This window comes from Miniopterus schreibersii (genome assembly GCF_964146895.1).
Source record: "Miniopterus schreibersii genome assembly, chromosome: 16".
Lineage (NCBI taxonomy): Eukaryota > Metazoa > Chordata > Mammalia > Chiroptera > Miniopteridae > Miniopterus > Miniopterus schreibersii.
Window position 1 is genome coordinate 29243816 of NC_138116.1, and position 27786 is coordinate 29271601.

The 27786-nt window shown below is 44.7% G+C and overlaps 1 protein-coding gene across 4 annotated transcripts; it reads right to left on the minus strand.

Annotated features, from left to right (window-relative positions):
- Positions 1-158: 158 nt before the first annotated feature.
- BLTP2 (bridge-like lipid transfer protein family member 2) lies at positions 159-27786 on the minus strand. 4 transcript variants are annotated; one of them, XR_014000478.1, is made up of 39 exons: positions 27667-27786; positions 26689-26812; positions 26131-26180; positions 25700-25847; positions 25403-25521; positions 25106-25166; positions 24729-24918; positions 23798-23921; positions 23528-23652; positions 23220-23287; positions 22965-23110; positions 22180-22298; positions 21908-22071; positions 21500-21758; positions 20581-20786; positions 18100-19195; positions 17495-17686; positions 17150-17352; positions 16887-17005; positions 16552-16772; positions 16070-16260; positions 15837-15936; positions 15492-15694; positions 14117-14411; positions 10389-10546; positions 9912-10118; positions 6328-6427; positions 5910-6092; positions 5421-5542; positions 4583-4738; positions 4376-4497; positions 3622-3802; positions 2885-2971; positions 2574-2684; positions 2299-2450; positions 2062-2192; positions 1777-1878; positions 1359-1493; positions 159-938 (listed from the first exon to the last, which is right to left on the minus strand). XR_014000478.1 is itself a non-coding variant. In XM_081161112.1 (39 exons), exons 1-39 carry the CDS (start codon positions 27732-27734, stop codon positions 756-758), a joined length of 6705 nt encoding a protein of 2234 aa, XP_081017238.1. In that variant the 5' UTR covers positions 27735-27786; the 3' UTR covers positions 159-755. The 4 variants fall into 4 exon arrangements, 3 of the variants coding, with proteins under 3 accessions (XP_081017238.1, XP_081017239.1, XP_081017240.1); XM_081161112.1 differs by having other exon boundaries at positions 2299-2434; XM_081161113.1 differs by having other exon boundaries at positions 2299-2434; positions 2574-2680; positions 2881-2971.

Here is a 27786-nt window from a genome sequence, read left to right on the forward strand (position 1 = left end):
CACCAGAGCCTGGAAATATCTGTGATGCAGTTTCAGGCAGGAGGGAAGAGGCAGCCCTCATTAGAGTGGCAGCTAGAGGATGTGTCTTAGGTTGATGGGGAGGGAAGAATACAGACAGTTGAACCCATGCACTCAACACAATAAAAAAAAAAACAGCATCAAATTTAAAATATATTTTTTCTTTTTAAATCATTTTCTTACCATTCTCCAAGGCATAACCCAGGGGGACCCGTGGCTAGCCCTGGCTCCTACTGCCATCTCCCCAAGTGAGCTTGGCACAGATTGGGGGAGGGACTGATTCCCCCCAGAACACTAATACCTCTTTCATAAAAGGCAGTAGAATGAGGGACAGATCAGCCCTCTGGCCCCCAACTTTCTAGCACAGGAGGAGAGCAGTTACACTTAGAGAAATATATATGTATTTATATATGTCTATTTATAAAAATTTATCACACTTGATCAGAACTGTCCCCCACCCTTTCAGCTGACCCCAAGGGAACCAGATCCTAGTCCTGGAACCATTCCCTGGCCCTGGGCCTGCTGATCAGTGTGAGGTAGAACTCAGCTTTATTATCCACCATGCTCTGCAGAGAACAGGCCAGCTGCTAAAAGAGTAGTGCCTCTCTCTGCAGTACCCTGTGGACTCCTAACCCCAACAAATCCTGATGGATAAAGGGAAGTGCCTCCCGCCCCACAAGTCCCTGGGGTCTGAGCCGGAGTCATATCCTGTATGCAGCCATTCTTGGAATGCCGGATCACTTGCGCCTGCCAAAAATGGACTTCTTGCCAGGGTTTTTGTTGCCCACACTTAAACCGATGAGGAGCCGAGCTTTCTCCACTTCTTCCTGCTGTTGCATGTTGAGGTCAGATTTAGTTTCTAGCTTTCCCCGGACTTCTGACCCTGTTGCAGGCTTCAGCCTTAGCTTCTCTTTGATTACCTGATAGGTCAGAGAGGAGTAAAAGGGAAGGTAAAAATTAGTAGGACAGAATAAATCACAGTGAATCAACTCAATAAAGATTTATTCAATTTACACAGAGGCACAATAAAGCCTTTCAAATCCTAAAATGATCTCTGCTTTCAAAAAGCTTAGAGTCTAATTAGAACCCATTCTAAACTTGAGGTTGTGTCAGCCCCCAGTTTCCTAAAAATCAATAGTAGTTAACATATGAAACAGTAAACACTCAATTTAATCATCTGAGCAAAGTCATGGAGAAAGCAGGGAAAAAAGTTGCTCACTTTATTCACCTGCCCCATCCCAAGGCTGCTTGTTAATACATCCTACAATGAAATGCTCCTGAGCAGAGGATCTGCTTGCCAGACCCTGCTAACCAAACAGCCATGAACTCTGCCGGGATACCTGGGCAACCAGGGCTTTGCGGCTGTCCCTCTTGACAGCCATGGCAAAGTCTAGCCATGTCCATGTGTTGTTGTGGTACTCCAGACAAGGCAACACCAGGTTAAGGTCACCCCAGTCCACACTGTTCTTCTCACCCTGCAAGAGAAGGATGGGAGGGAAGGGAAAAAAGATATCAGCTGCCACTTTTAGTCCAAGCCAGTACCTTGGACTAGACTTGAGTCCAAGTCTAGTACCTTCCTATAGCAGTAAACTACAGATACTGATTTTCCCTTACCTCAGTTTGATAATAGGAGAGGAAGCAGATTTATCACCCATGGGCCAACTTCACAAGCTGGACCATCTCCCTGTCTTTAATCTAAAATGATCTTATCTGGTTCCCTTCCCACCCTGTTCTAGTAAGTGCTGGGGAGGAGCAGACCTTGTAGCTGACACACAGTGGAACCTGTGGAATCTTTATGTAGATGAAGGAGTTGTTCATGGCGGCTCGCTCTTTCATCTTGTCAATATCATCCACAGGGTGCTAGGAAAGGCAGAAAAGCAGTATGAGCCCCTGAACCATCAGAAGATACTTAGGACCCCAAACATCTCCATCTCCTTTCACCCCTGGAATAAACTCAAAGGTAACAGAAGAAATCCCTAGCCAGGCTTAACAAAGTATCCTAGGACTCCTCCATTTTTCTATCATTAGGGGCATGTCCAGTACCTCAGGGGCTTTGCGAAATGACCTTCTGACCCCAGAACTCCGATTCAAGCCCTGTGCCACACCCTTCCCAGGGCCCAGTGCTGCTGCATCATCTGTTGCAATCAGCTGCCGAGGCTTCACCACTGGTATTCCTATGAAAAAGCAAGCACACCAAATGTCTTCTTTCTGAAGCTTCTGCTATCTCCGAGGCTGCTATGCTAACCCAGTGTTCTGGAGCTCCACCATAAAAGTTCTCACCAGTAGTCACCAGTTTGGACTTATCTTCCTCATCACCAACCTCATCATCTTCCACACTTCGACCAGGAAAGAAAAAGCCCATTATTCTATGGAAGAACTGGTGTGTCAGCTGGATGGTGAGAGGCACCACATTTACCTAAAGAGGAAAAAGGCTGAAGAAGCAATTAAGTTCAGACATCATCCCTCAGTTTACCTACCCCTAACAGTGTAATACAAAGCACAGATAGCTTCTGACTGCCCTTTGTTCCTAGATCTCCAAAGGACCATTTACTAACCTCAAAGTGCTCCTTAACAGAGATACCCCCAACGGGAGGCCGGACTTTGCTGAATAGGCGGAGGGCTAGCTGTCGCCCAGACTGGCAGGGGCTCTGGGGCCGCAGGACTACCTGTAGGATAGAATGATAAATCAACTCACAAATTCTCTGTAGACCAAGAGGAGAAGCAGTGGTCTTGCTAAGATGGACAAGCTTTTACCATCTCAGATTACCACACTGTTTCCCATAGTGAGCTTATGTAGAAGGGTCATTACAAATGGCCTGTGCTAGAAAGTACACGAACGGGCTAGCAATGGGGAAATAATACTTGCCTTATAGACAGCATTGGGCAGGAGGTTGTTCATAGTGAACCAGCCCAATTCCAGAAGATGTTCTGCTGTGTCATCAGACTTATTCACCTATAAAGACAGATTCCCCCCAATCCCCAATCCACTGTAATAAGCCTTTCACAGGAGCCTGCTAGAGAATTGCTATATATCCTATTTGTTTTCAGGTTCTCCATATGCCTAATCCCAATCTTTGATCTCTCTTTCAACCTCATATAATCAATGTACCCTCTAATCCCATGTTTCTCATGGGGGCTACTGGCCAGGGCACTAAATGCCAGTAGTACTTTCCAGTCGCTATGACATTCAAAAATGGTCTCATTCATTTCCAAACATCCTGGAAGGGGTGGGGGGTTGGGGAAGAAGGAGGAACAAACAATGTCCTCTCCTCCATGCCATGGGCAATTGCAGGAAAGCTAAATGCCTACATAGAAGTAAGGTTCTATTTCAAGCAGGACTTAGAATACTTCCCTCTGGGCCACATTTCTAGGGGTAATCTTATTTATGGAGGGAAGCACTTGATCACCCTCATCTATATCAGCATTATTTAGTATTACAAAAATGTATCTAAGGGGAACTCTGCTCATGTTTCATTAATAACCTTTAATACCATCATTAATAGTTATAAAATAACTAGCCCCTTTTTGTTTCTCTTTTTGTGAGACTCCTGAGATAGGTCAGTGCCTCTCAATACAGCTGCCTTTGTGTGATATACTCAATACCTTGCTATAGAGAAACCGCTGCAGCTCCAGTTCAGCAATGCCTAGCTGTCCATCTTCCTCTGTCAGGCGCCATCGTGCCTGAGCAAAGTAGAACTCAGTGCGACGAACCACACTCACATCTTCCTGCTGCTTTCGCAGCTCCATCTTGTTGGCCTGCTGCAACTGGAAATCCTTAAAACACCTAGTAATGGACAGGAGGGTCAAAGCCAATAAGGGCAACAGCATTTGGGTTGGGGGTGGGGTGGTATGCTCTAGAATGATGCATGAGATAAACCCAGAGATAGACCTATTCTGGAACAGCTATTCTCTACATTTTTTCCACTGGATTCATTGGTTCTCACACCTTGCCATGGGATACAAATCCATCTTTCAGTTCTACAGCTTCTTGATAAAGTAATCTCTTTGCACTAATAACCCCGATTATACCTACAATTGTGTTCCTTACTAATCAACTCAAGATTTTTATTTTCAGTTCAGCTGCACAATATTAAGACCACAAAAGTGATCTTTCCCAATTACCCATTTTTCTCCTTTCCCACCAGGTAATCTACTGATGATCCAAAGGAAGGGCTCCTTTGTTCTCAACCTCTTGGGTAAGTGCAATAAGGCTCATTCAGAAAGAGGTGCCTGAATCTACTATATCAGCCTTTGATAATACTCACTAGACCTAAAGACTATCAGAACGTGGGCAAAGAAGAGAAACTGACTCCAGCTGGGCAACTGGAAAAGGGCAGAAAAGAATGCTCTGTTTCACCTGATGAGGATATTAAGCTCTTCACTTTCCAGCTGTAGATTGGCCTTCTCCTGGTGTAGCTGCAACTGAAGCTTTTGGTTCAGGTCAAGAAGGTTCTCATTCTTGCTGTCATCCTGCAAAGACTAGGGAGCCAGGACAGGAGAAACTGAGAAGAGATTTCCCTCATCCTAAGAAGCCTCCATATCCTCAGACTGCCCAGGTGACTACCTTCATGATAGAATACATCTGCTTTTCCAGCTGCCGTATCTGGGCCACATGCTGCCGCACAGCCTCCTGCAAATGTAATATGCTGCTGCGCTGCTCCTCAGGATTGCTGGAAATCTCAAGCTGGAATCTGACCCGTTGCTTCTTCTCACTATGCTCCTAAAGGAATAGAAAAGAAAATGAGCATGAATGGTGTGGCTTAGAGATTGAGCATGGACCTATGACCCAGGAGATGGAGGTTCAATTCCTGGTCAGGGCATGTGCCCAGGTTGCGTGCAGGAGGCAACCAATCAATGACAAGAGAGTTGATGCTTCTGTATCTCTCTCTTCCTTCCTCTCTCTGAAATCAATAAAGATATATTTTTTTTAAAAAGAAAAGGAAATGAAGAAAATTTTCTAATAGATGTCTTATAGTAAATTGAAATAGAGAAAGAAAATAAATGGGGATCTCTTCTGGAAAGTTCATCTTTACCTGTCACCATTAGTAGCAAGAATAAGGGGTAGGCCAATGCAGATTTGGTAATATGTATTTCACAATAAGCCAATCCCATAGGGTAGGGACAGTGGAAGTGGGGAGCAGTTACTGTTCTTAGAAGTATTTAAGTGACCAAGAGCTGACCAAGAAAAACAAGTAAACAAGCTCTACATGAGTCTTAGGGACACTCAGACCTTTCCTAGATAAGTAAAACTTCAACTGCTGCTGTTGACTAATGGATGATGTACCAACCACAAGGCCCTTTTTCAGTCTGAAACATGGCTTTTCTTAATGGACCTCTAATAAAACCCAAGGTCTGAGGGTTCCTGTGACAATAACTGGCATTATATAAGGGCCCATGCTCACCTTCCGCTTGGGTTCTACATGGAGCAGCAGGTTGTTGACAATGTCCAGGATCATGGCATACTGAGCTGGGTTGGTGGAGATTTCCAGCTCATGATGGATGAGGGTGAAGGTATCCACAGCCCCTAGGTAATTGTTAGCAGCTAAATAAGAGTCTCAAGTTTCTCGATAAATATCTACCCCATCTCCTAACCTGCATTTGGAACCACTCCTATTAGTTAATCCCATAGAAAAGGCTTGGTGAGAAATGCTCATGGATAGAAACATGTTTGCTTGTTTCAGAATAAAAAAATACTCATTCTTTCCAGTTCCCTCCAAGAATGCAGGTTATTCTCTCATAGAAGAACTTACAAAATATAGAGCAAAATTAAATGTTAATGTCCAGTGCAGAGAAGGACTTTTAATAACACCACTGCCTCAAAACCACTAAGGAAATAACTACTTTCATAAGTTCCTTAGTACCTTCCTAAAAGCCTTTCAAGCCCTGAATACCTTCCCGCTTCTTTAGGAGATCTTCCTTTTCCTGTTTCTCATGAACCTCGGGTGGCTTAATCTGAGTTGCCAACTCAGGATCAATGTCATGGCTGTAACTAATATAATACATTCGACAGTTGCAGCGTGAAATGATCCGCTGGACTTGCTGGGCTTGTTGTGCCTCAGCGGGCTGGTTCCAATCTGTGAAGAGGTGGGAAAGAGATAACAGAAAGACATTCTCAATAGAGGTATTGTGAGAGCGTCCCAGCTAGCTTTGTGTGATGTCTAGGGAACTCCAGACACTTGCTTTCAACCTAGCCTAACACAAAATGGTCCTACTCCAGCATTAAGAGGAGGTAAGGAAGTCAGGATCCTTTGGGCTTCACATCTACTCCTAACCATATAGCCATATGATGAGGAAGAGAGGAGAGCTGACCTGTGGTGGTGGTAACCATGCCTCCCACTGCCTGCCCACTCTCCATCAGCTCTTGCACAGAGTCCAGACTACGCTGCCGGTGCTCCTCGATATTCTTCACCTAAAGAGAAAGATACAGGCACCTTTAACCCCTGGGAATCAGTAGCTTGTTTTGGCCAACTGAGTCACAGATCTCCATGATACACATAGTTACACTATCTAGATTCCCACTTCCCGAAATAGCTTAAAGGATCTCCTAGGGTAGAGGACATATATGTCTCTCTCATGGCCCAAACCACCCAAATTCTGAGTTACACGCACATTTTGCCAGGCCCACAGGCCTCAGGCCAGAAAAACAAGCTAGGTTAAAATCAAATCATGTCCTACTTCACACCCATTAGGAGTGTGAGGTAGGACACTAATTATAAAAAAAAAATGGAAAATAACAAGTGTTGGCAAGAATGTGCAGAAATAGGAACCCTTGTACACCATTGGTGGGAATGTAATGGTACAACCACTGTGGAAAACAGTATGGCAGTTCCGCAAAAAATTAAAAATAGAATTATATGATCCAGTAATTCCACTTCTATATATATACCAAAAAGAACTGAAAGCAGGGTCTCAAAGATATATTTGTATGCCCATGTCCATAGAAGCATTATTCACAATAGCTAAAAGATGGAAGCAACCCAAGTGTCCATTAGAGGATGCAACATGGAATATCTTTCATTCTTAAAAAGGAAATTCTGACATATGCTACAACATGGGTGAACCTTGAGGACATTATACTAAGTGAAATAAGCCAGTCACATACACAAAAAGACTGCATGACTCCACTTACATGAGATACTTAAGAGTAATTAAAATCAGAGAGACAGAAAGTAGAATAGTGGTTGCCAAGGACTGGGGAAAGGGAAGGTGGGAAGTTATTGTTTAACAGGTATAGAGTTTTTGTTTTTAATCCTCACTCGAGGACATGCTTAGAGAGAGAAACATCCATTGACTGCCTTCCATATGTGCCCTGACCAGGGACTGAAACTGCAACCCAGGTATGTGCCTTGACAGGGAATTGAACCAGCAACCTTTCGGTGGACAGGATAACGCTCAACTAACTGAGGCACTTCAGCTGGGAAACAGGTATAGAGTTTCAGTTTTATAAGATTAACAGAGTTATGAAGATGGATTGTAGTAATGGTTGTATAACATTATTTAATATCACTAAATTGTACACTTAAAAATGGTTAAGAGGGTAAATTTTATGTTAATATGTATTTTACAACTTAAAAAGTTGGGGGGTAAATCAAATCATGTCATGAGGAAAATTTTAATCAAAACCTAAATTTCCCACCCACTTTGGTATTCATGTTTTTGTGTTCTTGCTGTTTTCTGTCTTTAGACAAACCACTCTGACACTGTTGCCGTGGGGGAAGGGGGCTGAATTATTTTGACTCTCTCTGCCTAGCTGAAGTCAAAGTGAATAACAGAATGAGTGATATAGCAAACCATAAGCAGATCTGCCAAGTCACACAAAAATTTATATAGAAAAGGGAAAATCAAAGGCCCTCCCACCTAAGCCAAGGACATTCCACCCTAATACTAACATCATAGCCTGAGGGGAAAAAGAAGGGTTCACTTGCAAAAGAGGGCAAGCTTAAAAGAAGCAGAGGCCCAGGAAATGCCAGATTGGTAGATCTTGCATAGCTCATCCTGCTTACCTCTGTGTAAGTAGTTAACACCTTCTGTACCTACCTTCTGGGACTACTGGTAAAGGGCACTGCTTGCCTGAACCACAGCTATAATATATTGGCATGTCTTTGCATATTATCAATAACCTGACCCTTATTTAGCTTGATATCTGATGAAATGCTTACTACTTCTTATATAATTACACTAGAGGTTGCCTGAACTGAGCCCTAATGTCACTGGAATAAGAAGCACCAGCCATGCCCAGCCAGCATAGCTCAGCGGTTGAGTATGGACCCATGACCCAGGCTATCATGGTTTGATTCCAGTCAGGGCACATGCTCGGTTTGTGGGTTCAATCACCAGTAAGGGGCGTGCAGGAGGCAGCCGATCAATGACTCATCATTGATATTTCTACTTCTCTCTCCCTCTCCTTCTCTCTGAAGCCAATAAACACACACACACACACACACACATTATTTTTAAAATTTTTTTTCTTTTTTTAAATATATCTTTATTGATTTCAGAGAGAGGAAAGGAGAGGGAGAGAGAGATAGAAACATCAATGATGACAGTCATTGATCAGCCGCCTCCTGCATGCCCCCTGCTGGGGATCGAGCCCACAACCCGGGCATGTGCCCTGACTGGGAATCCAATCCTGATCGCCTGGATCCTAGGTCGATGCTCAACCGCTGAGCCATACCCAGCCGGGCTATTTTTAAAATTTTTTTTTAAAAAGCAGCACCAGCCAAAGAGGAAGAAGGGATTAGCTTTAACCCCAATGAAGAGGATGGCAAATGATGTTATCACATTGGTCCTTATCAGACACAGCTGGAACTGGTAACCACGCCCAACACAATGTGAATACTTAATACCTATTAAATAAGTAATGAGAATGCAGAATATTGACTCCGTACATCTTATAACCATTACATCTCCCAATAATAATGTTTCCTAGAAATTATAGTACAAATTTTACCAAAAAGCTGAAAAGAAAATTTACAGCCACTGCTCACAATCTCACCATCTAACAAAAAACATTATCTGACACACCTCCCCAGACATACTACTGACTTAAAAAAAAGAGTCTACTTTCCACCTGAATGAAGCTTTCTATTTTTCAAAGTACTTTCTCCTTTCAACAATCTTGTCTAGGTGAAGTATTAGAACTCCATTTTACAAATAAAGGTGACTTGTCCAAGGGCTCATGGCTACTATAATGGCAAAGCTGGTATTAGAACTCTCATAATCTGACTCCTAGACAAGCAGTCTTTATATTCAACCTTACTGCCTTGCAACCACTCAATCATCTTCATTAAGAATGATCAGAGCCTGGATGTTGTGGCTCAGTGGTTGACCTTCCACCCATGAACCAAGAGGTAACGGGTTCAGTTCCTGGTCAGGCACATGCCCCAGCTTCGGGCTTGATTCCCAGTAGGAGGTGTGTTGGAGGCAGCCGATCAATGGTTCTCTCTCATCAATGTTTCTCTCTCTCTTTCAAATCAATAAAAACATATATTTTTTAAAAAGAGTGATCAGAGAAAATACAGATAGAGAGCTTATCTAAAATTCTTACTTACTGCCTGTTTTCAGGCTATCTGCTGATTGGTATGATATTACTAATAGGAATCAGCAAACTTTTCAAAAGTAAAAAAAGTTCCAACCCATTTTATTCTAGTGTTGGGAAATGAGAATTTCCTTTGCAATGAAATAAAACAGCATGAGATTTTTAAAAAAATAAAATATAAAATACTATGTATTCACAGTAAAAAAAAGAAAATATAAAATACTATGTATTCACAGACACACCAGAGCTACAGTTCCTACATTCTCCTAAGCTGTTAGCAATAGGTACTGTCAAGAACCTTGCAATTATTCTGCTGGAAGGGTCCAATTATGGAAAATTTGCCCTGCTGACTAACCTCTAACCAGAGCTGTCGGCCATCCTGCTCAGTAGGGCTGCTTTCAGTGGTGGCAAAGTATTGCATGCCATCCAATAGGCAAGTCCAGGATGTCTTTTGCTTCAATGTGTCACCATACCAAGCTGGATGATGTTGACACTGCAGCAGCTGGGCTTTAGCAGCAGACACAATGACACAGCCTTCTGTCTCTGCTCCACGAAGAACCATCTATGTCAGAGACAGAAGCAGAATCATAGCACCAGAACCACCAAGAAAGATGAGGTTAGAGGACTATACCAATAACTGCAGCTGGGTCTAGTTCTGGTTTACCGAGTGAACTCTACTGGCTTTTAGATATGGTTAGTGATTATCCCTGATACCTGCTGGAAGGAATAATTTTTTGGAGCTCTAGACACCCATTCTTATTTAGGGGGAAAGGTAAACACATATGATTATGATCTAGCCCAATGTTGGAGTGCTCTGATAAAGACATGATACCTGGCAGTTGACCAGCTCAATTAGGCAGTTTCGGTTATATATATCATCCGTCTGGCAGGCAGCAATGCCACACAATTGGTCACTCACACCTGACTCATCTTCTGTGAACACTACAAACCTATCTGTCTCTTCAATCAGCTTCTGCAACATGTAGGCACCTGGTAGAGAAACAGGAAGCGGGAAAAGTCACAGTCTTAGAGGAATACCATCCAAACTGATCCTCCTTCAATTTCTCTGACTAGGTAAGGGCTAGAACATATTCGCCTCCAACTGCAACTCCAGCCCATCCCAGTCCACCCTTGACCCCTGAAGGCAAAATAAGGGTTGCCATTTCATTTCCCCCTCATTTTTTTTTTTTTTTAATGTCTTTATTGATTTCAGAGAGGAAGGGAGAGGGAGCAATAGAGAGAAACATCAATGATGAGAGTCACTGATTGGCTGCCTCCTGCACGTCCCCTACTGGGGATTAAGCTGGCAACCCGGACATGTGCCCTGACAGGGAATCAAACCTCTATCTCCTGGATCAACTGCCGAACCACGCGCCAGCTGGGCCATTTCCCTCTCAATTTTAATAAAAGTAATGGGATTCCCAAAAGAAACTATGTTAAGTGGTAGGATTTTTTCCTCTTAGGCATATCCACCTCTAGATTACTCTAGAATCTCCACCCCCACCCCCATTTTGTTCCTTCTATTTTTCATTTCAAATTATTTGAAATACGATTTGTCCCCCTGGCCAGTGTGACTCAGTGGTTGGAGTGTTGGCCCGACATCAGCCTGCATACCAAAGGGTCTTGGGTGTGGTTACTAGGCAGGAGCATTTACCTGGGTTGTAGGTTCAATCCCTGGTCTTGGATGGGGCAAGTGAGGGAGGCAACCAATTGATGAGTCTCTCTCATATCAATGTTTCTCTCTCTTTCTCTCTCTCTCTCTCTCTCTCTCTCTCTCTCTCTCTCTCTCTCCCCCTTCCACTCTCTAAAAATCAATGGAAAAAATATCCTTGGGTGAGGATTAACAAAACAAAAGAAATGCTATTTATCGACCACTCCTTCCCATGTGAAACCACTCCCTTGCCATTAGTGCCATTGTGTTCTAGCTCTACTGCTTCCTCTGATTATGCCTCTAGACTCTCTTCCTTCTCCCAGGTCTTAGAAATAAGTATCTCCCAGCTCAGCCAGTGTGGCTCAGTTGGTTGGGCATCGGCCCATGCACCAGGAGGTCACCCACTCAATTCCTAGTCAGGAGGCATTCTTGGTTGCAGGTTCGATCCCCAAGTGGGGGATGTGCAGGAGGCAGCTGACAGATGTTTCTTTCTCTCTCTCCCTCTCCCTTCCTCTCTTAGAAATCAATAAAAACATTTTAAAAAAAAGAAAGATAAACTTAAAAAAGTCTATCCTTGGCATGTTCCCTTTTCTTTCTTACTCTTTCTTCTAGTGAGTTTGTGTAAGTGTTATGGTTAAGAACACAGTCTCCAGAATTAGACTAGTCTGCTTCTGTTGAAGATCGTCTATCTCTGCCAGTTACCAGTTACTTGATTGTAACCCTCAGCAGCTTGCTTTAACCTCTCTGTGTCCTCAGTTTCCTTGTTCATAAAATAACAGAAACTCATAAGGTTGAGAGAATTTAATGGATTAATATATAAAAGTATTTTGCAGATTACCTGCCACAGTAAGCAACTATTATTCTCTCCTTTGCATTCACGCTAAGCTCTATGCTAAACTTTCCAAGTCTCTATCTCTAGCCCTAAGCTTTTAGACCCTCATTTCCTGCCGTTTGTTAAACACTGCTTTGATGTACTATTTGCATCAAAAACTCAGTATGTCCAAATCAACTCTATACCTCCCCAAACCTGTTCAGCCTCATTTTCACTTTCCTCCTGTTTTAACACCTTTTTCCAACCAGTTTCCAAATCTCTTATATGCACAAGAACATGTGCATCCATCCCCTCATGTTCATTCCCATTCCCTCTACCTAGTTCAGGCCCTTGTTGAGACACCGTAAGTTTCCTAATTTGTCTCCCCACCTCCAGTTCCTTCCTCTCCAGTCCTCCTCTGCACCACTGCCAGATTTATCTTCCTAAAAGTAAAACTCTGATGACACACCCTATTAAAAAACCTTCAGTAGTTCACCATTGTCTACTGAATAAAGACCAAAAGCTCCTTAGCCTTGTATGAAAGGCCTTTGATGATCTACCTCCAGCTTTCCTTTCCAGCATCTTCTCTCGCTCCTCTTTTAGCTACTCTCTATGCCAACCAATCAGACTGTTCTCTTCTTTGAACACACTAAGCTTTACCACCTCCACTGCTATTCAAGATATTCCCTCTGCCTTGAATGCCCTTCCTCCCCATTTCCACATGTTCAAACTATACTAGACCTTCCAGGTCCAGCACAAGTGCTATTTCCTCAATAAAACCTTCCCTGCGTGCATTCCCCCCTTCACTCCAATCAAAAACAATGTCTATATTCTTTAATTTCTTTCTTTTTTAATATATCTTTATTGATTTCAGAGAGAGGGAAGGAGAGGGAGAGAGAGAGAGATAGTAATATCAATGATAGAGAGTCATTGATCAGCTGCCTCCTGCACGTCCCCGACTGGGGATCGAGCCCGCAACTCGGGCATGTGCCCTGGCCAGGAATCGAAAAGCAATCTCCTGGATCCTAGGTCGATGCTCAACTGCTGAGCCATGCCTGGCTGAGCTCTTTAATTTCTTTTTTACGGCATTTATCACGTTTCATCTTGTTGTTAAACTCACATGAACTTGCACTCCTCTGTAGTTGTTATTCCCTCTCCCTAAAATGCCTTCTTTCTTCACCTGTCAAACTCATCCTCATCTTTTAAGACCCATCTCCATTATCATCTTCTCTGTGAAGGCTTTCTAGACTTCCCTGCGCTGATTTAAAAACTTTCTTGAACATTCTTATGAAGCAATTTCATATTGAAATAATAATTTGCATATCGTTATATCTACTAGTTTCTAAGCTTCCTCCCATCTTTGTATCCCTAAAGTCTAGGGTCATGTCTGGTATATTATAAACCCTCTCAATAGAGCTAAAATGAATCTATGAATAAGTGAGTGACTGAGTGAATGAACTAATCTTAGCTCATCCAGACATGACAACTTGTTGAGGCAAGTTGAATGTCATGCACTTCTATATCCATCACTCAGCCCAGCACAGTACTCTGTGCCTGTTAAGTACTCAATAAATATTTGTTGACTGAACAAAATAATTCATCAAAACACAAAACAATTCCCTAATCCTTCGCTTCTTTGCCTTATTCATCCTGTATTGGCCCCATCATTCCTTCCTGATCCTCTTCCTGGTCACAGGACCAGACCCTTTAACGCCCCATATCATTGCTATTTAAGACTTGGGTGGCCTGATATGGAAAAACAATGGTTTCATCTCTACGCCTAAATAGAACCAGCCATGATTTAGTGCTTTTCAAAACTCCTGTCCAAGCCAATGTATATATTCTTTTTTTTAAAAAAATAAATCTTTATTGATTTCAGAGAGAGGAAAGGAGAGGGAAAGAGAGATAGAAACACCAATGATGAGAGAGTCATTGATCGGCTGCCTCGAGCCTGCAACCCGGGCATGTGCCCTGACCGGGAATCGAACCCCGATCACCTGGATCCTAGGTCGACACTCAACCGCTGAGCCACGCCCGACTAGGCCAATGTACATATTCTAAACCTAACCCAATGGAGTCTTATCTCCCCCTGGCTTACCTCCTGATGACCCTTTATCAGGCTGTCCACTAAAGCTGGGAGTGCTGACGGGAGGTGGGGCTGGGGCACTGGTTGGAACACTCTGCTTTGGCTTTTTGGCTGGCATCTGGGGATCAATCTTTAACCCCTTCAGGGCCTCAGTAGAGAGATTACGTTTTAGTACAGCTGCCTTTTTGTAGCCATCATATAAACCGAAGGCAATGTCCCGATTAGTGGTTGTCCAGGAAGCCCGTAAATCTACCAAGTGCAGCTGGTGTGTATGAAAGGCAGGATCCCCAACTTGAGAGGAGGGCTCCTAAGAAACAGGAAAAGAACCTCAGTGTAGCATGGAAATTCTCATCATTTCTCCTGGACCATAAATGCAGAGATAAGAAAACAAGCTTGCTGAATTCAAAAACCTGTTCTGGGGGAAGACAAGGCGGCCCTGGAGAAAGAAAACTAGGTGGTCTTAGCATGTACATTAGATATACCCACTGTATTTTAAATAACTCAGAGAATTTCATTTAAAAATCCTTCCTTAATTGGGGGAGTGAAGGGGGGAACAAGTAAGGTACTAAGGGGAAAGTTGTACTCCACTTCCTGAAGGGCAAGAGACTATCCTTAGGAGAGAGAGAAAAGTAATCTTCAAAGAGTGATGCTGATACAGCTGATGCAAGTGAATGCATCACAGAGTAAATGATATATATCAGGGGTAGGGAACCTTTTTTCTGCCAAGGGCCATTTGGATATTTATAACATCATTTGCAGGCCATACAAAATTATCAACTTAAAAATTAGCTATGAAAAAAGCTCCTAGATTTATTGAATTTTGAGTCCCACCTGTGGTTGCCTTGGCAGGGCCAGACCAAATTATTTCTCGGGCCGTTTATGGCCCTCAGACTGGACATTCCTCACCTCTGACATATGCATGGAATATAGTTAGGGACATTACCAGGGACTTAGTCTGAAACCTATTGTTATACACTGAATTGTGCCCCCCACCCCAATTCATATGTTGAGACCATAATCCCCAATGTGAAGGTATTTGGAGATGGGGCCTTTAAGAGGTAATTAGGTTTAGATTAGGTGATAAGGGTGAGGCTCTCATGATGGGATTTGTGCCCAGAGAACTTGAAACACAGAAGAGCTTGTACTCTCTTTTTTCGCCATGTGAAGACACAGTGAGAAGACAGCATCTACAAGCCAGGAAGAGAGCCCTCACCAGAACCTGACCATTCTGATACCCTGATCTTGGACTTCTCGGCCCCCAGAATTGTGAGAAATAATATGTATTGTTTAAGCCACCCAGCCTATCGTATTTTGTTATGGTAGCCTGAGGAGACTAGGACACATACTGATGCAAGTAAGGTAGTAAAAAGGCTGTTTCAGGTAGTACCTCCTCCGCTGTGCGATTGCTATGCCGTTGGTAGGTGAGGGAGGACAGGCTCAGTAGGTGGGTCTTTGTTACCAAGGGATCAAGGCAGTGATCAGCACTCTCTTCAGTGGGTGAGGCCATCAGATGAACAGTCACTTCACTTAAGTCACTAACCATCTGGGTCACACTCCAGTCAGAGATGAGACGCCGCATCACTGTGCCAGCTGAGAAAAGGAGGCATACAGAGTCCATGCAGACCAGCACAGAAGGATAGTGTGGAACAGAAAGAGAGAAAGGAAAGGGAACTGAGAAAGGGAAAGAGGACAAGGAATAGGCTAGGAGAAATAAAGGGGTTATTTACCTTACCTTGAGGTATAAGCCGCTGAGTTCCCCGAGTGAAGACATGGCCCTGACTGCATTCAATCTGGATACCCCGCTGCTGAGCAAATGAGGCCCAATAGTGCACCTGGTAAGAAGAGAACTTAACACTGAATAAAGAATGGCATTGGAGATGATTGAGAGACCAGATAAGAAAAAAACAAGTAAACAAGGGAAGGGAAACAGAACTGAAGATGTCAGCAGGGATGTCAAAGCTAGACCTGTAGCTGAGGAAAAAGTGCAGTAAACGAAAGCTGCTTGTAGTGCTGGCCAAGTTTCTTCTTGCCGGGTTTCAGATTATTGAAGAGCTTTCCCCTGCAGATGGGCCTTGTAACACTAGTCCAAGTTGCCCAGAAGTTTTGCATCCAGCGCAGGGTACTGCTATATAGCAGAATTCGGGGCTGGGATATTGCTGCAAAGGAAAGGATAGACATGTCCTAGCTATCGTTAAAACACAGAGATGAAGCTAAATCCTTCCTTAGCTCAGGTTCTAGAGGTTTAAAAACCCAAACAGCACTCAGCCTCACACTAAATACCTATAACACCCTCTCCTTTCAAAGATCCAACTTCTTTGAAAAGGTGCTAACCCAAATCCTCCCCTGCCTTTTCCCTATCCCCTCCCCAGAGGATTGAGCTGAAGTCCTCAGTGTCTAAGTCCACCCTCCCAGCCCTTCCTCCCCATTGTCCCAGACCCAAGCCTCACTCCCGCTGTGCCGAGTCAGATCCATCTTGATGGAGAGATTGAGGTTCTCAGAGCGGAAAGCCCGGTAGGAGTCGTGGAGCTGGCCCAAGGGAACCTCAGGCAGAAACTCTGGGGCCCGAAGAGTGACACCATGGTGATCATGGGGGTTCCCATGGCATAGCCACTGCAGGTCCAGTGTCATACAGAGGTCAGGCAGGTGAAGGAAGCAGCAGTCGTCATACCTGCCTCACAACAGATTCCCAGTCCTCAGTGCCCTGGTCACTTGCAGCCCCTGGCTTCTTCCCCTCTCCCTCCACCCTGAGTCCTATTAAAGCCCCACCCATCATTCCACTCACTTAGAGGCTGTTCTCACGTTGACATCCAAGTCACCCTTGAACACAAACTGACCAGGTTTCCAGTGAAACGACAGGTGGCTCCACTCCCAGTGCATATTCTCAGTTGTGTTATATGGATCCTATAACCACCCCAAAAACTTGGTGAGATATAGACAAGAATATCACCCTCATCTCTAAAATCAGTACCTTTCTCTCTTCCTCCAAGTGCTGTACAAACCTCAACCATACCATCCTAATAAGAAACAACTCCTCTGGACTCTCACCTCAGTAGCCAGCTGGTGCAGGTTTGCCTGTTCAACATCCATGTGCCAGTCCCCATGGAACAGAAGACGGCTCTTGTCCCACCAGGGCAAGGGTGGGCTGGGGTCAGCTGAGGGCTTGGTCAAGAGGTCCACAGATTGGCCAATCAGTGTCCAGGCTGGATCCCAGCATGGGCCCCATACCACTGTGTACTGGAAGATTTCCGCTGGGAGAGAGGGGCAAAGGATACAGCTTATTACACAACTCCATCCCTTTCCTCTTCCTTCACTACAGAAGGGCCTCACCACATCTTCCACCCCAGTCATCACAACATCCCTTAGCCAAACCAACTGCCCTTCTCTACTCACAGCGGAAGTCGTGGTAGAACTTGAGTGGGGGCATGTTCCTCTCTACTGCCACATTACCCCATGGTAGCCCTAAGTGCAGGATTTGACGCCGACGGGAGCAAGGCTGACCACTCTGCTCAGTGCCCACAAGTCGACCTATCAGCCGCCAGTCACGGATCTCAAACAGGTACCGGGGATAGTCTCTTATCCGAACTGTTATTATAGGGAAGAAACACACTGGCTATTCAGGGGACGGGTCTCAGCATTCTCAGGCATTTTTTCCCCTGCCACTATTTTTACCCACCTATTTTACAAAGTCAACCAGGAGAACAAAAGCTAGTAGGTGGTAGTAAAGCTGAAAAAGGGCACTGAGACCCTGCACAGATGGTGAGAGGAAAAACAATATCTAAGAGCCACATTAACCCTAAAGATGACTGAGTTAGTTGTTCCTTTAAGTTAGCCTAGTAGTTTCAGGGTGAAATTCAAGAACAAAGAAAGGAAAGGAACCCACTCCACCCATCCGAAAACAGCCACAGTTCCCAATATAACCAAGCTCCTCTGTAATCATTCAAAGAGCTCCCTGGAGCTCCAATGGCAAACACTAGGTTCTGCAAATAAAGACTTACCCAGAAAAGTCTTGACACTGCACTTGAGCATTCGACACCACTGAATAACAAGATCTACTCCCTCAGCAGGAAAAGGGCTCCCTGGATCAAGCTCTCGAACCTGCTCTATCACACGTTCAGGCCCGTGGAAGGAGGCATCTGCCAGAGCCACCAGCTCTAGCCCTGCCAGGCTCCAAGTGAGCAATGCTCGGCGCATGGGTGTGTTGCCATAGAGACGACGGGAGCGCTGGATATAGATTTCAATGTTTTTGTGTTCCAAAGAGGCATAGAGCTCCTCAATTTTGCGGGCTGGCAATAACTCCCCATGCTGCTTCCGAAGGGCAGCCACTTTGGCATCTAGCAGCTGCAGCCTTTTGGCACTCTCCTTACTTTCATCCTTCATCAGTTCATAATTATCACGAAGTTTCACCTCAAAAATGTCATCCAGGAAAACCCATGAGAAGTGCTGAACCTTCAAGAGTAGATCAGGTGGGAGTGGGGCAGGACTTGGAGAGGCCTGAGCATGAGTTCCTCCTCGATGCAGCCCCTTCAGCCATTTCTGAACTCCCACAGCCTCATCCAGAGTTTGAGAAAAATCATACTGATAAGGAAACTCCACTGAAACTGAGCCAAGGGAGAGGAGCCAAACACGGTTCCGGAGGGTCTGCAGCACAGGCAAGGGGTTCCGGTGGAGGATCATTTCCTCCAGCTCAGGTAGCAGCTGTACCTCTACTTCCTTGAAGTTGAAAATGCTATTGCCATCAAAGCCAGCAGCCAGCTCTGGGCAGTAAGCCTGAAGTGAACCCCCATGCCGGCTCAGTGACACACTCTCTGCAGCCAGGGTAATGAACTTGTCCTCAGCTACAAAAGCTGTCAGCTTAGCTGTGTTCACCTCTAGTGTCAGGTTCAGCAACCGCTTTGGGGGAGATGGCTCGGGGGGATGGCCTTCTGGCTCAGAAGTGGTCCCTGGAGTCTCTAGTGCAAGGAGTGAAACAGTCTCGGGAAATACAGTGGCCCTTAGTAAGTCTCGGCACTGCAGGGTGGCCAGGATATGCTGATACAGATACATGTGATCTGGGGGGCTCCAGAGTAAAGTCAGCCCTGCACCACACTGAACCTTTAAGCAGCAAGAGAAAAGGATCTGTCAATTACCATGTCCCAGAACAGAGGAGATAACAGGAATTATTATACATGACTCAAGAACCATCTCCACCTAGAAGTCTTTCCTGAATAGCCACATAATTAGTCCCTTACCATATTCTTAGCACCAAGAGCACTTAGGAGCACTCACACTTAAGTTCTCCTCAACTGGACTCTAAATTGTCTGAGAGTAGAGGCCATGTGTTTTAATTCTTTGGTATCTACCAAAGTACATCCAGCAAGTACTCAATAAGTCATTTGGCTTTATGTTTCTGCTCAAAAGTTATCTTTCTATAACTTCCACACTCTGTATAATAACCACTGCAACAACCAATTTGAAAATGTTTCATGCACTGACTTCATCTTGACTAAATTCTTAAAAAGTATAAAAAGTAACAACCACAAAAATCTATACATCAACTGACCTATATGAAAGTATGCCTCAAAGAAGGGAGCAGAGTCCCTGTCATCTTGAAAAACAAAGTTGGTTCTGAATAGCTAAGTGGACAGAGAAAGTTTAAATTCCAGGACAGAAAAAGTCCTTTGTGTTCCGGCCTCTTAAAAGGAAACTATTCAGTTTCCAAAGGAAAGTGAAGTCTGACAAACAGGAAGCTATTCCACTCTCCTCTTAAGAGAGTCCCACGTCCATCTTAATACCCTGAGAGAAAGGTACTGAAAAGCCTCTGAAAACCTTCCAGCACTTCCATCTTCCAGCTTTTTGATGAGCTGAGAGATTCAGCAACATGATACAAGATTATGATCTTTAAAAAGCCCCTTATTTTTCAGAGATATGCACTGAAATATTTACAGTGGATATTATGTCTAGTATCTGCTTCAAAATAACCCCTGAGCTAGAGGGCAGGGGTAATTGGTGAAGTATAGATGAAACAAGCTGGTCCTAAGTTGGTAATTATTGAGGCTGGGAATGAATACACAGAAGTTCACATAGTCTCTCTAGTTTTGTATATACTTTAAATTCCATAATAAAGAGCCCAGCAGGCATGGCTCAGTAGTTGAGCATCGATCTATGAACCAGAAGGTCACGTTTGATTCCCAGTCAGGACACATGACTGGGTTATGGCTCAGTCCCCAGTACGGGGCGTGCAGGAGGCAGCTGATCAATGACTCTCATCATTGATGCTTCTATCTCTCTTCCTCTCCCTTCCTCTCTCTGAAATCAATAAAAACATATTTTTAAAAATTCCATAATAAAGAGTTTAAAATGTTTAAACCAAGCCAGGAAAAAAGAACACCAGGTGCTGTATTTCTCACAGATGAGTTTTTACATGACTCAAAAGACTGGGAAATGCTCTAAGTCTAGGGGAAAGCCAATCTGACTCAACCTCCCCATAGAAGCATTACCTCTAGAGAGCGGATGCTGTTGTGATAGGTGATAGAGAGCATGGAGAGGCTAAGCACTGGAGCAGGGATGTCAGGAGCCTTGCAACAGGGCTGCATCTTCTCTGTGACTGACTTCACCAGTGCAAGCACAAGTCCTTGAATATCCACAGTGGAGGTTTCAGCACTTCCCAGGACAGTGAGTGTGTCTAGTCGGACCTCTGAAGCACCTAACGTCCAGAAACCATGTCAGCCTTGATTCTCACCTCTCAAATGGCAACTTCAGTCCTCACTCGCCTTTGTTACTTGTTCTCTTCACTCTAGTTATCTTTGTTCCCCACACCTCCCTACGTTCATTCCTCATGCTCAAGAGAAAATTCCCCTTTGCCATCTTAACCTAAACTTCTGGCAGGGAGGAAGAAGGTCCCTAACTCCTACAGACTGCCCAGAGATACATCAGTTACCAAACACAAAAGGAAAAAAAAAGAAAAAACTACATGCATCTCATTGTCTTGATCAGACATCAAGGCTGTTTTTTTCTTACATATCTTGTTTAATACGTACCTTTTATAAGCCCTTAAGAAATATCACGAAGCCTAATAGTTATGCAAGACATTCCAGCATCTCAGCCTCTAACTTAGAAAAATTCCAGAGCCCAGCTGGTTTGATTCCGTCAAAGCACACACCAGTTGTAGGCACAGTCCCTAGTTGGGGGGCGTGCAGGAGGCAGCCAATCTATGGTGTTTCTCTCTCATCAATGTTTCTATCTCTCTATCCCTCTCCCTTCCTCTCTCTCTCTAAAAATCAATAAAAACATATTTTTTTTAAAAAAGAAAAATTCCAGATAATAAACTCTATTAAATTAGAAGGAACAGATTGAATCAGCATAATGTGCTTGGGTTACAAACTACCCACTTCAGAATAGACTCCCTGTCCTACTTACCAACGAGGGCAGAAAGGGTGAACAAGTTCATGTCCTCCACTTTCAAGTCCACCTTCCACAGTAATGACACGGATTCCCCAAATGAAGATTCCCTAGAGACTGCTGACTTCCCAGATGGTGGGCCCATGAAGAATAAGATCCGGGAGAGACACTGGGCACAGGTGTCTGATGTTTCTACCTGCAGTCCTCGGATGGTACAATCAAGAAAGAGGGTATCTGACTGGGTGCTAGACAGGCCCAGAGGCTGATTATAGCTACCCTAGAAAAAACGCAAAGGGACCCCATTAGGAGCATGCAGACACACAGTTCTGTAATGTCTTAATACATCGCCTGCTGCCAAAAGGTGCTCTAAAGCAGAGCAGGATGAGGAAACTGTATGGGCCCCTGTTCACCAAAGTCCACACCTACCTGTAGTGTGAAGGAATCCAGGACAAGTGCCTCACCCCAAACATGCATATTGGGTGGGTGGGGTGCCCGCTGAATGTGGGAGTCACTGCCCACCCGCCAGCAGAGGTGGTCCACAGTTAGAATGCCCCGCTGATGGATACTTTGTGGCCTCAGATGCTGGTAATCTAAATAGAGGTGGGAAAGAGGCATTCTATGGAGCCACTGTGGCCATCAATTGGGTCCAGCTCCACTAATGGACAGATTCTTGTTCCTTTTACATCCCAGAGCCTTACCCAGAGAGATGGAATTGAATCCCAAGGCAAAAGGTGGTGTATCTCCAAGCTGAATGGAAATGTTGACATTGGAGATGGAAGTGCTAAAGATGATGGGAGCCAGGATTTGGGGGAAAGTTCTGCATAGGGACAAGACATCGTTGTTTGATAAGGAAAGAATTGCAGCTTCCTAACATGGAAGCTCTCAGAAATCAGGGTGAGTTTTATTGTGATTTTTAGGAATGGATGCAACTAGAAAATAAAAAACTGAACTCATCAGTTCACTGCTACTCTCAACAGTTAATCTGCAGGAATGCCAGAAAGATATTAGGTTGAACCATATGAAATTGCCATTTCATAGGTCAAATATGGTGAACATCAGCATATCATAGAATTCAACCTACTACAACTAAGGAGAATCACTTCCAAATCATTAACCTTAAGTTTTCTATGCAACACAATGCAAGCACTACACAAAGAGAGATAAGGCACTGCTAACATGATCTGTCACATTACAATCTGCAGCAGACAAGATACTGTTCATCATTTAAGTTCAGTTCAACAAACATTTATTTTGTATAAGGCACTGTGCCAGGTACTGAACATAAAAAAAGAGAACATCATCCTACCATCAAAGACTCTAATCTAATGGAGAAGATATACCAAATAGGATTTCTATTGAGACTGGGACATTGAAAATGAAATTTAGAAAGATCAAACAGTCAAATACATATTTCATACCAGACGTCACTTTAAACCAAAAGAATCCATCTAATGAGATGGTAGTTGAAAAAGATTACACTAACCTTTTTTTCCTTTGCTTAAGAACAGATGAACTAGACCCTTGGGTCTCAAGTGCTAGCATGTGCATCCAGTGAGAGAATTCCTGGTGCCGGTAATGAATAATACAAGTGTTGACAACCAGGGAAGCTGAAAGGTCAATGGTGCTCACCTAGAAATGAGAACAACAGAACTATGAGCTTGGGTTTCGTCTCATAAGGCAATGATGTAGGAAGAGAACAGAGAAAGGAATGATTCTTGGTACCGTAGTCATCACACACCTGCACACTAGCCTTGAGGGAGTTGAGGCAGACAATGCGCTGACGGCTCTGGGACAGCAACAACCCATCTGTAAGGGCAGAAAGCAGATCAGAGAACACCTGAGAGCAAAAGGTAAAACTAGGAGAGGGTCAGAGGCAGGCAAAGAGATGAACAGATTGTCACCAACACTCAAGAGTTGGGGCTATTTTCTCTCAGTATGGTTTCCTCCTTCCCCTCCCCACTGATATTAAGAAGATCGTGTGGTACATGGGGTAAGAGAGTGTCTGGTCCTCCCATTCTCTCTCAGTACCAGCATCCCCACCCAAACCTTTTAGTAGAAGTTCAGTGCTCATCTGTGCCATATCAGAGTCTGCTGTGAAACTTCGAAGGGGCAGCTGATCCTCATCATGATGGTACAAGAAATGCAGCAGTTTCAGGGTCCAATTCAGATGCCTGAACCAGAAACAGACTCTAGCTCAGAAATACGTGGAATGCCCTTTCTCCCCATAGACAAGCTCAGTGCAGCTACTAGCTGCATATACCCAGCATATAGCTCCAACTATCACTCTCCACACTTCTATGCCAGGAGAGATCTCACCTCTTCTGACTATTCATAGACAGCACCACACTTGTGATCTCCATTTTCACCTTCACTTGGTCTGGCAGCTGCTGAAGGAAGTATAGGCCAGGCAGAGTTGGCTCAGTCACGTTCTTTGTCACATCTGAAAACATGAATGAATAATACAAGAGCCATCAATCCTTAACACTCTCAAGTCTCCAAAAATGCCCTGCCCTCTTTGGCCGAAATCTCCCATATAAAATAGACTAAGCAAATGCCCAATCTTAGGCCACAAGGCAAATATCCCAGAGATTCAGGCACCTGCTATACTTCTTTCCCCAGAGTCTAAAAAATGGTATGGAGAACAGATTGGTGTAACAGAAAGAATATGGACTTTAGGGTCAAATAATTTAAACCCCATTTTTAATATCAACTAGCTGTGTGACCTCAGTCAAGATACCTATCTAGTGTCTCTCCCCATGGGGAGCACTCCCACGCCTTTTCCCTCCTCCTCTTCTTACCCTCAGGCATGTTACCTTTACCCTTCTCTCTCCTAAGCTGCAAGGGCCCCTTCTTTTGCCTCTATAATTTGTTTCTTGAGCCCATTTCTTCTACTGCTCACCTCTACCTGTGAATTTCTAAAGAAACTTTCTCTTATAATTTGAAAAAAAAAGATACCTATCTAATGTTCCTAGGCTTTAGTGTTCTCATTGGTGCAATGCTGAGGATTTAGTGAGAGAACATATATAAAACACATAGTACAGGTCTAATTTATCACAATTACCCACTAAACATTGGTTTTTTCACCCACCACAAGCAAATGCCCTATTTCCTCTATCTATCATCAGGGTCCAAGGCCATGGTGACTAACCAATCACACTTAAATGAGTAGTGAGGCCACTATTTTTTTTCTACTTCCAAAATAACCTGAGAGCAGGGCAGCCAAGAAGCTCACTGACTGGGGCTTTACCTGAGCAAGGAACAGGCTTGGGTGCCAGGCTTGGTCCCTGGTGCAACAGCTGACTATGGAAGAGGCCCTCATGCAGTTCAGCATGGAGTGTCCACACATCCACAGTGACTGCCTTCAATTGCCGACTCCTGATGCCCACCTCTAGACCCAGCTTTAGGGCCAGTGAGAGCTCTGCTAGGCAGGTGTCCTCCTACAAGAAGAATAAGTTTCTCAGGTATGTATGTGTAGGGAGTTTGGGAGTTCTGGATCAAAATTCAGTGGTCTGGAACACTACCTTGAGAGAACCCCATAATGACACAGAATCTATGGGATAAGCCCTAAGCTCCTTCTTAAGACCAGAAGAAAGCAAGGCACCTAAAGGACCATGGTATACTCACCAACTGGCCACTCTTTAGAACTTTGCTGTTGATTTGACTTAGGCTCACCTCACATTTTAGCCTGGAAGAGGAAAAAAATTAAAAGCACTTGGCCCCTTTCCTCACCATTTATCTTCAATCTAGCTTTGTTGGCTGGAAGGGATAAAGCAAGCAGAAGTGCCTAACCTTAGCCTCTCCTTGAACTGCACGGAATGAGAACTTGACACCTTAATAAGAAGGCCCTGACATCCACCCACCCTGAAACAGCTATAAGGCAAGAATGGGACTACTAGGCCCTTTTCTACCCAGAGTTTTTACCTTTTCCCATCACTATCCAAAAGAAAGCTGCTTTCTCTGATCTGAATATGCCACAAGGACTCAGAAGTAGCCACCTTGAGAACCATGAAGTTTATAGAATCTACATGGATGGAGAATAGCTGGAAGGAAGAAACAAAGAACAATAATTAAGGTCAAGGCCCTTCCCTTTCTTTCCAACAGAAAAAGATAAAGAGGCAGCTCTTAGTATCATGCTCCCCAATAGTAGAAAAATCCACCCATGACTACAAAGCCAGTCATTTCTGGTATAGTCCAAGAAAGTGGGAGAAGTAGTCTCACCTGACAGAAGATTTTCAACAAGGCTGGGCTGAAGGACAGCTCCTTTTGATGCACTCCAGTGCTCTGGGAGAATGGAGCAAACAGGCCAGAAACCTTCTGTAGGTCGGTTCTGATCCGCACTTCTCCAAAGCACAATGCCACATAGCGCCTGCCCAGAAGAGAAATCTCACTGCTATCAGGCCCATCCCTTCCATAGCAGTCTCTTTCTCTCCCTCACATTCACTCTCCCCTCCCTAAAAATGTAGCTCAAATCATGGAGGATAGTTATCAATATCTGTCTCACAAGATAATAGCTTACAGGCTAACCAGGAGACATCAAGCCAAGAACCCACTTCCCTTCTTGACTTTCAGGCCTGTGTAGAAGAATCTCATTTTGCAAACCCCAATCCCAAATATTCCCCAAAGAGAGAGTTAGGATATAGGGTACTCACGGCAGATCATGGCTAAGGAGTTTGCTGGAAATCCACAGGCTATCAATTTCCTAAAACATCATGGGAGAAAGCTTTGTACATTAGCTGCTAGGTAAGACATGAGCAGCTTGATAAGCCAGGAAGTGCTATAGAAGAAGAGGCGGAAGTGCTATAGCCCTTCCACTAATTATTCTCCACTCCATTTCTACCGGCTTCTCTCCTCTGCACTATATCCTGCTCCTCACAGTGATGTTTGTATTTCTTTTATGGATAAGTTGCCCTGTTTCCCATCTTAAATTAGAACAGTAAGCTCTTCTTTGTCCTGTTACCTTTGTTCTGTGCTTTACCTCTGTATCATTCTCAGGTGCCCTGGACACTCTGTGCCTTACAAGCATTTTTAACTGAACAACTTACATCAATCCTACTATTCCCAAACTAACTCTAAGATCATCTTGGCAAAGAGGTGACAAGACTGAGTTAATCAAGAAAACCAACCAGTTTTTTAAAAAAGAAAATTAAAAATTGAAATCAAGCTGGATCAACCCCACACACATACCCAGGGAGTTCCTCGGGACTCACCACTGTTTGTTGGTGTTGCTGAAACTTAAGACTGACATTCTGGATCCAAAAAAAGGAGCCAATCTTTAGCTCTGCCTGCAGCTTCCGCTGACACCACTTGGTGACCAACCGGACCACAAGCCACCTGCAGAAAAATTCCTATGAGTTCATAGAACCCTCTCCCAATTATGGCTTCCCTCACCCCTTGCTCGTCCTAGAAGCCCTTGCAAAGGGTCAAATCCTGAAGCTGGGTCTTCTGGGCAACTCTCCTGTCTCCCAAAACACCGCTCTGTCACATACATTCAGCCACAATGATCAAAGCCGTCGCCCCAGATTGTCCCCTCCACCCAGATGTAATCAGACAAATTAAACTCCACCTTCTAAGTTGGAGACAAAGAAAGCAAACCCCTCAAATCTTGAGAAACCCCAGAGGTGGAGAGAAGAGTCCCCAACAGGACTCGAAGTACAGACAGCCGTGTCAGAAGTGCCATTACACACTCCCCCAAAGGGTCTCTGTCTTCGTCCTCTAGACAGATGTCCGCAAGAAGGCACTGTGGGGTCACACCAGGCCAGCTCAATAGCCGCTCTCCACAGGGCGGCCAAACCTGTTCTGGCTTCCCAGGGCGAGGCTGCAGGTGCCCTTTGCGTTCGGTGAAGGGGACACTCCGGGGTGTAGAGAGGTCAAAGGAGACCAAGAGACGGGCCCCCTCCTCACACACACACACCTATTCAGATCCCGTGCACCTCCTCAGGCCTCGCCCGCTCCCGTAGTCTCCCCCAATCCCAGAGACTCCGCGCGAGCTCAGGCCGTGCGCTCCCGCTAGACCCCTCCCTCGTCGCCGCCCGCCGCCGCCCGCCGCCGCCCGCGCACCGTCCCCTCCAGCCCTCTCCCTTCTCGGTCTCCCCCTCCCGCGCGCCGCTATCCAGCGCGCGCCCCCTTCTCTGTCTCTCTTCCTCCCGCTCCTACCCCCAACCCCGCCGTAGCCGGGATTCCCTCACCGGCCTAGGAAGAGGGTGAAAAGCGAAGCCAACAGCAAGGCCAACAGCGCGGGGAAGAACAGGGGCATTACGGCCCCGGCCCCGACCCCGGCCCCGGCCCGGCCTGGCTCCGGCCCCCGC

Excerpts from the sequence above, each read along its gene's own strand:
- BLTP2 (XM_081161112.1), bottom strand. The coding sequence starts at position 27,734 with ATGCCCCTGTTCTTCCCCGCGCTGTTGGCCTTGCTGTTGGCTTCGCTT. Across the intron at positions 26,813-27,666 it reads TTCACCCTCTTCCTAGGCCG|GTGGCTTGTGGTCCGGTTGG; the intron begins GTGAGGGAATCC and ends ATTTTTCTGCAG. Across the intron at positions 25,848-26,130 it reads CTCCTTAGCCATGATCTGCC|GCGCTATGTGGCATTGTGCT; the intron begins GTGAGTACCCTA and ends TCTTCTGGGCAG.